We start from the raw sequence: 12,733 nt of genomic DNA on the forward strand, positions 1-12,733 counted from the left end.
TAATCCTGTTGGGTTGTGGTGGTGATTCAGGTTGAGGTGGGAAAGGATACAACAGTGACAGGACCAAACTTGGTGTGGTCTCGGAAGTAATGCCCCAGCGGAATCATACATAAATCTAACGAGCTGCTTTCCTGTGTGTAACTAGCAGGGAGAGGAGATAGAAGCATGCGAGGAGCTAGCTCTGGCTCTGACGAGAGGTCTGCAGCTGGACACCCAGAGAAGCAGCAGAGATTCCTTGCAATGCTCCAGTGGCTACAGCACTCAAACCACCACACCATGCTGTTCGGAGGACACTATCCCGTCACAAGGTATACGGATCTAAGCTGCTGCACTTCTTGACCATTCAAAACAAAGGCCATCACAGCCCCTGACTTCTCACTGCTAATGGATTTGTCTCACTGACTGTGTAGCCTTTTGGGTGGTCCTGTATTGTCCAATGGCAAATCCATGAACTTTGCTCAGTAGCTGACTAGTTCATTCTGTGAGCTTTTTTGAACATAGGTGGAAATTGTAGTAACTTTAACTGAAAAATAGATTTTCTGAAAGTTTATTTGGGGATACGTGACAAATTGCATTCTCGATTTATTTTTAATTCAGCTTCAGAAGAGGCAACCCAGCCAAGAGGGAGTGAGCCGGATTTATTCTTTGTGCACCACTAAAATTGTTTACTAATTTTGAATCCGTTACACCTATGCAAGCCCATTAAAGGTTATAAGGGTTGGATAGTTATAACTGAAGGCCTAATTTGCCATAACCTCTAACTTCTAGTCTGTGAGAAGGAGACTTAACACTCAGAGCTTAGGCTGAGTTTGAAGGGCTGGCCATTAGAAAATATTTTTACTCCTAAGTCGAATGTATCTGATGGAGAAATCATTGAGACACAGCAGATGTGCACCTCCACAATGCAATTTTTAGAATGGCCTTTTAGATCAGGACTGCACTTCCATCATCACTGATGAATTAAAAATATTGGGACGTGGCTAACAGGACAGAGTAGTGAGTGGTTTTAAAACTTGGGTTCTCTATGGTTGGCACCCAAATTTTTTAGACACCTGAATAAGTTATCTGATTTTTTCAGAGGTGCTAAGCACCCATAATTCTCATTAACTTCAGTGAGAGATGTAGGTGCTTATCCCCTCTAAAATCAGGCCACTTAGGTGCTTAACTTTAGACACCTAGGTTTGAAAGTTGTGGCCATGGTATCTTAGGCTTGTTCACCTTTTGGGTGCGTGCACATGCCGGTAAAGTGTCTTCTGCAAATATTAATAGATACAGTAACTCCTCACTTAGTCGTCCGGGTTAACGTTGTTTCGTTGTTACATTGCTGATCAATTAGGGAACATGCTCGTTTAAAGTTGTGCAATGCTCCCTTATAACATCGTTTGGCAGCCGCCTGCTTTGTCCATTGCTTGCTGGAAGAGCAGCCCGTTGCAGCTAGCTGGTGCGGGCTTGGAACCAGTGTGGACTGGCAGCCCCCCTATCAGCTCCCTGCTCCCCTAAGTTCCCTGTGCGGCAGCTGCCCAGCAGGCTATCAATTGCTGGCAGTTCAGCTGTCTCTCCCCCCACTGCCATGTGCTGCCCCTGCTCTCTGCCTTGGAGCTGCTCTTCAGAGCCTCCTGCTTGCTGTGTGGGGAGGGAGGGGGGCTAATGTCAGGGTGCCCCCCTCCCCCCTGCTCCTGCACCCCGCTTACCCCATCTTCCGTAGAGCAGGGGGGACACACGACAGGGCTCAGGAGGGAGGGAACTTCCTGGCCCATTTCAGCTTGTTGATCTACTTAACAAGGCAGTGTACTTAAGAGTGGGGTCAGCATACTTAAAGGGGCAATGTGCATCTCTCTCTCTCTCACACACACACGGTGTGGGTCTCTGTCTGCCATGCTGTCTCCCCTCCCTCCATTCGTGCTGCCTTGTAGATTGTGAGGCTACATTAACAACAATGAGTTAACCCTTGAGGCTCAACCAATTGCTAGTTCATCATTTAGCAGTAAGACGTTCCCTGGGAAATATCCCACCCTCTGACCTCACCACCTCAACCAAGCTTCACAATCATCATTGCTGTGTACCAGTATTAAACTGTATGTTTAAAACTTATACTGTGCGTGTGTGTGTGTGTGTGTATATATATATATATATACACACACACACACACACCATTTATATATATATAGTCTTCTTGTCTGGTGAAAAAAATTTCCCTAGAACCTAACCACCACCACCCCCCATTTAAATGAATTCTTATGGGGAAATTGGATTCACTTAACCTTGTTTCGCTTAAAGTTGCCTTTTTCAGGAACATAACTACAATGTTAAGTGAGGAGTTACTGTATTGACTTCAAACTTAGTATTGTTATACACTTACTTTAGACTCACTAACCTAATACAGCTGTTTGCTCCAGCTTGTTTCTAACAGTATCCTTTGGCATCAGTTTCAGATTATGATTATTTCTCCGTGAGTGCCGATCAGGAGACGGAACAACAAGAATTTGACAAATCCTCAACCATTCCAAGAAACAGTGATATCAGCCAGTCCTACCGCAGAATGTTTCAGGCCAAGCGTCCTGCTTCCACTGCAGGCCTGCCAACAACGCTTGGACCTGTAATAGTTACACCCGGTGTAGCAACCATCAGACGGACCCCTTCCACCAAACCTTCGGTCAGACGAGGTACCATAGGGGGGGGCCCTATTCCAATCAAAACTCCAGTAATTCCTGTCAAAACGCCAACAGTACCTGATGTACTAGGGGGACTGCCAGGCATCCTGGGTGGGGCAGAAGAATGTGCTGAGCAGAGTCCTGAGTCTGAATCAGCAGGCGACGGTGGGCAAGGAGTCACCAGTATGCCCTCTTCCTTGTGGAGTGGACAAGCATCTGTCAACCCTCCACCACCAAGCCAGAAGCTGAATACCCCAGATGAGCAGAGACAAGCAGTCCCTGAAAGTGAGGGAGAAGAAAGCGAAAGGGATAGCTCAAGCACCCTTGCGCCCCCATGCCAGCCAAAGTGTGACCCAGGAGACCTGAGCCCTGGAGATGCCCTGCAAGGTGAAGACATGCTGAACGCCATTCGCCGTGGTGTCAAACTGAAGAAAACTACCACAAACGATCGCTCGGCACCTCGTATTTTGTAGACAGGAGATTGCTGCCAGAGTTCTAGTCAGTGAGAATGAACTGTGATGAAACCTTATTTGTCTCTATCCATTCCAATCTATAATCAAACAGTTTTGTAGGAAACTCAGTAATAGACAGTTTTGAGGTACTATAAATGGGAAAAGGAGATGAAAACGCATAGTAACAGACATTTTCACTAGTGTTTTAATTTGTAAATATCAGTGATTTTGTTTCTGCACATTTTGGATCTAAGACCCCCTTTTAATTTTTTCTGAAGGTGCCAAATCCCATTTAACTTTTGTATAACTCTTTGTAAAGTTTTAAATACGCAGGAGGAAAAAAAAGTTAAGTAGTTAACTCTGGCAAAGAGATTTACTGCATTTGGCTTTTTTGCAGGCTTTTGTAGAGCACCTTGTAATAGTGAGATTTAAAAGAAATGATACTTCTGTGTATAAACGAACCAGTAAGGAATAGATACTCATTTAAGTATAATGATTTTGTTTGTTTGTTTTGTTTGAAAAGCGGGAATAACAGTTGATGATAAAAGCAATATAATGCAAGAAAGAAACCTGCAACTGGTAGAGTATTGGGGGATAATGGGGGGGAGGGAAATGCCATCAAAATAGCAGATGCTGTTGCACAAGAGTAGCCTAGTAGGATTAAGTGCTAGTAGCTTCACAGTAAGTGCATCCGAATAAGCCATATTGGATTGCGGTGTTTGTTTCTGTAGCGTGTTTAAAGACTTTAGTTTTTTTCCCCATATTTCTTCTAGACTGCACAGCAACAACTTTCAGTCACATGCATGCCACCTGAACTGTGTAGGCTTAGAGGTCCTCCATCACTTTCCATTCCGCTCATCCTTTCATCGAATACAAACAAGTTCAAGAGGCTTAAGGCAGTTACAAATGTGAAAACGTTTTAAAAATGATAGCAGGGAGTTCTTCGATATATCAAAATGCCTTTTAGTGACTGAGCCCAGCAGGCTGGGCACCCTGAAAAGCCCGAATATTTTGAGAAAACACTTAATGATTTGACTGCAGTCACCAGCTTAAGATCTAGTAAATTGCAAATATATTTCTTTTCCAATTCAGGGGCTTGTTTTTCTTACCGTCTTTTAAATGGCAGTTGATTGGCTTTTACTAAATACTGAAAAATAGGGGGGTGGGAGAAAGATTTGTATTTAATGTCACTTCTCCAAGACTGACCACTCTGTTCTCTTTTTTGTATTCTAGGCAATGTATTTTTGGAATGTTATTGATAGAATTATAGATGAGATGGATTTTTTTCTTAAAGTAAAATTAAGTTATTACTGCAGTACCCATCTCCTGAAGCCAACAGAAATGTGCAGAACTTGGGAGTGCCGCAAGTGTTCTGTTCAAACAGCCCAAAAGGGCACAACCTGCCTGTCTTCATCAACCCCAAAAGTGAGATAGGTACCAGGTTTGTATGTTTGTGACTGTTAAAATACACCAAATAAAATGTAAGGGGCTAGTTTCCACCAAACACTGCAGATTTCTGTTGGCTTTTGTCTTCCCTACATAACCTCTTATGCTTTAATACATAACTGCATTGGATGTGAGCCTTCTTGTAACTGAATAGTCACTCTGTTCTATATAATATTTACACTGCTGTGGTTGCTTAACATTTTTATATTATGGCTTTAAAGCAAAAAGGCATGATTCTTAGAACATAGGAAACCTTCCTTTCTTTGAAAAACAAGCTCCTTATTACCGAATATAACAAACAGTAGTGCCTGGGGTGGAGCCCACCAATCTTGATAAAGTAGCTGATGCATTGTGCAAATGATGCTTTGAGGCGGTTTTTGCTTAAACAAAAACTGTTAGGAAATAATCTCAATAGTTAAGTGTTATTTAAACCTTTGAAATAAATGGATGTAACTGTACCGAAGTACAGCTTTTCACTTGTTTAGTTCTTAAACGTAAGTATAATCTCGGTAAATGTAATATAAAATGTTGCCAAATTCAATGTAGAAAGAATGTGACAAAACACTTTGGATAGTTCTATTGTTTGTGTTTTTGCATATTGTAAAAGCAGTGTCACAGCTAAAAAATAAAAAGTTTCTAATGGTAAATTATTGTGGTTTAGTTGCTAGTTTGTACTGAGAGTTGACCTCTCCTTGTGCAGCTTTTTGTTCTAAACTGGTATAAATAATTGCTGTAACTGTGGGTCTCCCTTCTACATTGTAATGATTGCTTCAGCCTACATTATAAATAAAGAACTGATGGAAAATGCGTGTTTTTCCATTCTTAAAAAAGACTCCGTCCTTTCAGGGCTTTGGATGTAGATGTTTTTCTTCGTCTAATTCCTTTAAAAAAAATATAAAACACAGAACATGCAAATCATGCCTGAACTCCAAGCATCTGAATCATGCATGTAGGTAAACAGAAGCTTAGATGAGGACTCTCGGAGATTATACTTTTGTTCAGTTGTTTTTTTCCTAGGGCGTTTGGAGAGGTGGCCCTGAGGTTAGAGGAGAAAGATACATCGTACAACACTCTAAAGTGCTGGCCAATACTGTGCTTTCAGTATATCTGTTTTCCTGGTGGACTGCAGTTATCCTTTTGCCTTAGGACGAAGATTACTGCTGTTGATGCGGCTTGTGTTCTAATAAATATATTAGTCAGTATCAAGCATAACAGTAAGTGCTATCTTCCATATATTTCTGACTGATGTCTGCTCTCCGTTCTGGTGCCTGTCCTAAAGACAAAGGTAGGATGGGAAGGAATTGTTTTAAAACTACCATACAGCGTCCTAATTTACCTGCTGCTGAAACAGACAATTCATGTCCTAAAGTTTTCATTTTTCATTCAGACATGAAAGGAAAACTCAAGGTGGTTGAGCTAGATATATGTTGTGCCTTTAAAAGCAGTATACTTGCATACCCACTTTCTTTCTACTGCCATAATTTATTTCATAAGTGCGTGGTGCTGCTAGGCAAGCCTATACAACCTTGAGGCACTTTCCTAATGGTTCTCCAGTGTGTGTCAGCTTTGACCCTGTGTGCAAACATTTGAAAAAAGTATTCTCCTAGAGAACATCAGACATAGGGCCATCAGATCTGATAGCCACTGAAGTCAATGGAAAGATTCTCACTGGTTTCAGTGAGCAATGGATTGGCTCTTCAGTGCTAGCTGTAAACATGGAGACTTCAGACAAGTGGAATAAAAAGGGTATATTTGTCCCCAAAAGGCCATAACAAGGCAACAACTCGGATCTGTTTAGTGTTTACACTGAAGGTAGGAGTTTAGTTGACAAACAGCACAAGAATCATGGGAGAGTAAAAAAAAAAAAGTGGCTTGTGTCCATTTTAAAGAAAAAGAATCAGACAATTCTGTGTAATTAGTTGCTAAAACAAATTGGCTGTTGGAACTTGTTTATGGAAAACATCTCAAACTAGCCTGATTTTTGGGTGGCTTTTTTTTATGACAAGTTTAGTTGATAAAGGCAATAGTGCTGATGTAATATATTTAAGACTTCTGTAAGACATTTGACTTGGTACCACACGACACTGATTAAGAAGTTGAGTAATGCAAAATCAACATGGTACATATTAAATGGCTTAAAAACAGGTCTTAAAATGTAACTATAAATGGGAAATCATCGAGTCGATATGTTTCTAATGGGTCATGCAGGGATTGGTTCCTGGACCTTTGCTATTCAACATTTTTATCAATGATCTGGAAGAAAACAAAATCATCGCTGATGAAGTATACGGATGACACATGGATTGGGGTTGTGGTAAATAATTAAGATGATGAAGTAATCTGGAATGTTCGATAAACTGGGCACAAACAAAGGTGTTTGAATACCACCTATGTAAATGTATATATCTAGGATCAAAGAATATAGGCCATTCTTTAGGATGGGGGACTCTTGAAAGGACTTTGTGCTTCTAGTGGCTAATCAGGTGAACATTAGTTCCCAGTGCAAACCTGGTGGCCAAAAGGGCTAATGCAATCCTTGGATATATAAACAGGCATCTCAAGTAGGCGTAGGGAGGTTATATTACCTTTGTAGTTAGCACTAGTGAAACAGCTATTGCAATACTGTACCCAGTTTTGGTGTCCACAATTCAAAAGGGATGTTGATAAACTGAAGTTGAGAGAAAGCTATGAGAATGGAAAACTTACCATACAGTGATAGCTTACAGGAGTGCAATCTGTGTAGTTTACCAGATTAAGGGGTGACTTGATCATTATGTAAATACTTACATGGGGAACAGAAGTTTGATGATAGCAGGCTCTTCAGTTTATCAGAAAAAGGTGTAACATGATCCAATGTCTAGAAATTGAAGCTAAATAAATTCAGACGAGTAATAAAGGACATTTTTTAATAATTAGGGTAATAAATCATTGGAACAATTTACCAAGGGTCATGGTGGATTTTCCATCACTGGCCATTTTTAAATAAGGATTTGATGTTTTTCTAAAAGATCTGTTCTAATTCAAACAGGAATAAATTCATCCGAGTCCTATGGCCTGTGTTATGCAGGAGTCAGATTAGATAATCACAATGGTCCCTCCCTTCTGACCCTGGAATGTATGATTTTGGACTGGCTAACTTCCAAAATTTTGCTGCAATTATTAGAGCTGCTGTGCTACAAAGAACCTAGCTATGGCAAGGAGTGCTTTACAAATGCATGAGTAAAGGCTTAGCTGGGACTCCTGTTATGAACAAGTCATCTCTACAACAGCCCTGTCAGTGACAGCCACCTCCTCCCGCAGCCCAAGACATAGCAGGGAACTGCACCAGAGGCTAAAGGGGGAAGAGGAACATCCTGCGTATGTGCGGAACAGTTCTGTGCTAAAGATCAGGGGTCATATGTGAGAGAGAGAGAGAGAGAGTTGTGCTCATGTTGGAGAGGAGTGCTGGAATGGGGCACAGACCACCTGCTGGAGGGGGAAGGGTCCTGTTCTGTGGAAGGTGAGTACTCTTCAGGAGGGTGTACCACAGAAAAGCTAAAATGTATATGAATTTCAAAGGCAGATAAGTCAATTTTAGTTAAGCAGTGCCAGTGTATTCAAGTCTAAGGGAGGCATTGTGGAACAGTGGGTAAAGCCTGATGCCGTAGTCAAGAGACTCAGGTTCTGGAGAAAGGCATAACCCAGTCAACAGCTGGATGTTAAAGCCACATACATTCATATTATAAATGCCACTTTTTATGAATAAGGGTGATTAACCATTGGAACAAACTACTAAAGCAAGTGGTGGATCCTCCATCTCTTGAAATCTTCAAGACTGGAGGCCTTTCTGGAAAATATGCTTTAGTCAAACAATTATAGGACTCAATAGTGGGATAACTGGAGGAAATTCTGTGGCCTGTGATATAGAGGTTGCACAAGATGGTCCTGTCTGGCCTTAAAATCTATAAATGTCTGACTCTGGAGATGAGAGACAAAGTGGGGTAATATCTTGATGCATACAATTATATTGCATGCAAAGATTGTGGAGATGACATTTCAGTTAAATTACTTGGATTATTTCCCCACATGAATCTGTTGCTCTTACACAAGCTTCATTTTTGTGTGCTTTGCTACTTTATTCTCTATTTACATTGCAGGCTAGACACCCAATCATAGTTCTATCAATCAGCTTTATTCTCCTCTCTAATCTTGTGCACCTGGTTAGAACTCACACCCTTCACTTCTCCCCTGCAACACCAGCCTAGGTGAGAACAAGAGGGGCTATACTAGAAGCTACTGTTAGATACTGACTTACCTCCATCTTCCTAGACCAGTTTGGTTAGAATACCTTCAGTGCCTGATATGGAGCTGGACTGACCTTCTGTCCTTTACCATGATTGCAACAAACAGTGGTAAAGGATGCTGCTAGGGTGATGCCTAGTGTTTCTGGTGGATGTACAGACTGTGCCTTGGAAGGCACAACGCTTTTAGAGCTAAAACAGTATCGGCTTTCTGCAAAAATGTCTACTTCAAACATGTCCAAATTCTCCGATCAGCTCCAGCTACAACCCATTTCCATGATCACATGTTGCAAAACACTAGTCATGCATTTTTGGATTTGATTGCATTCACAATCTAGATGCCAAGACAACATGCACATGAAGATTTTAATTTCTCCCATTAAGTTGCCAGGAGCTAGTTTGAGAGAGAGAGACAGACAGACATGTCTCCCTTCTGGGCACCTGATGCACCATGATCTCTTGCAACTGGGTTCTCCTCAGAGTCCTAACAGGTTTTTTTTAACTCCTCTCTAGTTTCACAAATAGTACCAGCAATCAGAAAACTTAGTCTTACTCTCTGCTCCAACGAGCAGGACTAGGGCTCTGTCTCCAGGCAGGCACTTAAGTTGGCTCCCTGTCTTCTGTGCCCTGCTGTAGAGAGAGGCTTTTTGATGACAGGAGTCTGCGTGAAACTGGTATTTAAGAGAAAGCACAGTACAGTGGCAAGTCCATTTAAGATCAAAAGGGCTTCTGCTCACAGCCCAGCAGCATACTATGGTACCAAGGCAGGGCTAAAACTGTTTGGGGAAGAAAGTCAGCTACAAGAACCAGCTTTCCAGAATCTCCAAACCCAGGAGGCTTAGTTGGTGCTCCTGCCTAGGTGAAACACGGTAGCAAAGGCTGACACCAACTGCAGTAACGTAGCAGGCAAGCCTTAAGCAGCTCAGAATGGAAATTCAGTAGGACCTGGCATTTTGGAATCAACAAGCTCAAGAGTGTGAAATATAGTACAGGAGCAGCTTCAAGACGCTGGAAAACTCCACTGAGCAAGATTTCCCCGTCCCTTTCTGACTGCTGTGAGTCAGTAATTGCTCCAGGAAGAGCTTTAGTGAGTTCTTGTTATGGTCAGTATCTTGAACCTCTCACTCTTCCCCCTCTGCTGGGCAGTCCTGATGCCTACAGGCTCCAACACCAATGCCACATTAACTCCCTCACCCCACACATAGCTCGGATGCCTCATATTTGGTACCAGTTGTTACTATTCCGTTAGGCTAGCTTGAGAGTTTGGTCCAGTAAGCCTGTTCTCTGTTCCTGCACCTCTGGGTTACTGCAGCCTGCCACTTCCCCATGCAGATTTTTTTTCCCCCCTCGGTGAGGCAGTAGAACTGCTTGGGCCGTATTGCCAGCCTGGTGGTGGTGAGCCCTGTATTCCCCTCATACATGGCCTGGGCCAGTGTCATTTTACCACTGCTATCCCCCACCCCATATTATTACTCCTGGGAGAATGCTGTACCAGTTCACACATGCAGAACATGTCCCCTACAGAGTTTTCTTTTCCCCACTGCAGAATAATGTATTTTGCTGGGGAGGTGCTGCAATTAGATATTTTTCCCCACCAGGGGCTGCTGTGGCCCCAGAAGAGAGGACAGCCGTCTCAGGGCCAAAGCAGCCACACACTGGTCCAGGTGATGAGACATGGACTATGGGGAGGATGGACAGTTTGGGGCACTAGGGGGCAGGGTGTGTGTCACACAGACATGGATTCAGAAGGGCTAGTGGGCAGGACAGACTAGAGTGGGAGCATGGGAGCTAATGGGGTGACAGCACTGAGTCAGGGCTGAATAGAAGTGGATGCTGCAGGGTCACATGGGGAGAGGGCTGCAAGGATACCTGGGGATGGAGTGGCTGAGTGTGCAAGGACACATGGGACAGGCAGAGGTGCATGACTGAATGGGAGACTAGGGGTTAGCTAGCATCTGCATGGGGTAGGCTCCTCAACTCACTAACAATCCCCCCACAAAAAAACCTGTTCCATACTTCTCTCACCCACACCTTCTAGGTTCACTATCTGTTCCCTCTCCCTCCCCTGTTACCCCTGACTCCCCCAAGCCTTTGCACTGGTTCTGAGGAGTGTGGGAAATATGTTTCTGTAGTGTAGTTTAAATGAATTATTAAAGTTCTGTATTACTATGTCTAGGTAAGGAATCTTTTTTGTTGTCTATTAAATATTTCAAAATAGGTTAGTGAATATAAGTTACCAAAATAATTAAAACTGACATGTTTTACAAATAAGAATTGTCAACAATTTTAAAATTTTATCTTAGGTGCAGAATTCCCCAAGGTGTACCACATACAGCACAGCATTCTAACTCCTATTTCCCCCCAGGGCCAGGAAGCCTGTTTAGGCCTCCGTTGGGTCAGTGTGGTCTAACCCCTGCCTGCCTATTTCTTTTCTTACCAGTGCAACCTAGCTCATTACATCAACCTACATGGCCCAAGGATCACCCACATTTCTGGAATACACATAAGTGTGATAAAGCTTTTCCCTTTTCCTTCATGAGTGCCAAAACAGACTTGCATACCATTTTATTCAGCCCAGCAGCAGCTTTCATTCAAGAAACACTCCCAGCTGCCTAATTGCTCACAGTGGCAGTATGCTGACTCCAATGGACAATTTGAATGGCTGTGATTCTACACTAACACAAGCACAAATTACCTAGCCAACATTTTTCCTTCTCTGAAGTGGGCAACTGGTGCTCTGAGAGCCCCACCCAGGACATCCTATTCCTATTAGAGGGGAACTCTTTCCTTTTTCCCCTTATAGGCCATTGCTGCAGAGAGATGGAGATTCTTAGAATTCTCACAGGAGAATCTTCCTTGCTGTAAGTTTTTTCCCATTTGTTATGTGTTAATGAAAGAGTAGCTAAGATAGTATACTGCCTGGAGGGGGCTACTCTTTCAAGTGAATAAACAGAATTGATAGTGAGGCAATCAGTTCTCTAAACATGTCCACCTGCTGGCACTGCATGGTAATGCTAGAGGGGATTAAGGGAAAAAAGGATTTGTGCTTGGCTGATGAAGAATGGTTCAGTTGTACCATATCAAAGAACACCATGGGCCAGCTTCAGAGAAGGAAAAGTGATACTTTACATAGATAATGTTGGTACAGGTGCATAAACTTGCATCTAGCATTTACATTACATTTTCCTTAATGTAACTAAGGTACCTTAGTGAATGCAAGAGCATTTGGATTGCCCTGCCGATTAACACATTTAATAAGATAAACAAGTCATATTTCCAGTGCTTGAAACTAGGACTTCTTCCAGCAGAGGAGACTGCTGCATTAAGCCAAACACCATTAAAATGATTCTTTGCAGTTTGGTTGTTTTAAAAAAATCAAAATCACTTGTAGCCCATTTAGCCAAATCAGTAGAAGGCTCACAAGCACTCTAATGTGAAAGAAAAATAATACAACTAGCTTACTAGAGATGCACCCATAGTTTGCAGTACTACATAAAATTGCTGATATCCAAATGCATTTTTGGAAAAGTACGAACATTTTAGTTTATTCTATCTTGCCAGGTAGTTGCTAAGCGCAGTGTCTTAAAGCAAAACATCAAAGGGAAGAGAGCAGGGCTTGCGATCTTTTCTTCTGCTTCATTGTATAGAGGCAGCCTGCACATTTTTTCTGCTTACCTTTGAAATTCTTGTCCTGTCTAGGAGGGAAGAGCTAGTGTGAATGATAACACAAGGCATGAGTGAAAGTTCAGCTATTAAGAGGGTTAGAGATTGCTCATCACTGTTGAGAACTTGGCACCTATTTAACTTAAATAAAAGCCTCCTTCAGCCATCCTTATACCTCCACCATCTTCCAATCAACCTAGAGAAGGCCAGAAATTAACATTTCAGAAGCAGAATTAACATT

General features: G+C 42.3%; 1 protein-coding gene across 8 annotated transcripts in view; it reads left to right on the plus strand.

Moving 5' to 3' along the window:
• MTSS1 (MTSS I-BAR domain containing 1) overlaps nucleotides 1-5,343 on the plus strand; it is a 174,911-nt gene extending 169,568 nt beyond the window's left edge. For 6 of the 8 annotated variants that reach the window (XM_084619975.1, XM_084619973.1, XM_084619976.1 and 3 more), the window contains 2 exons: nucleotides 146-308; nucleotides 2,427-5,343. In XM_084619975.1, coding sequence (XP_084476101.1) covers nucleotides 146-308; nucleotides 2,427-3,124 — 861 coding nt within the window. In that variant the 3' untranslated portion in view covers nucleotides 3,125-5,343. The remainder of the gene's footprint in view (nucleotides 1-145; nucleotides 309-2,426) is intronic. The other 2 variants (XM_084619974.1, XM_084619977.1) reach the window with 1 other exon arrangement.
• The last annotated feature ends 7,390 nt before the right edge of the window (nucleotides 5,344-12,733 follow it).

The sequence above is a fragment of the Lepidochelys olivacea genome, assembly GCF_965140295.1.
Source record: "Lepidochelys olivacea isolate rLepOli2 genome assembly, chromosome: 2".
NCBI classification, from domain to species: domain Eukaryota; kingdom Metazoa; phylum Chordata; order Testudines; family Cheloniidae; genus Lepidochelys; species Lepidochelys olivacea.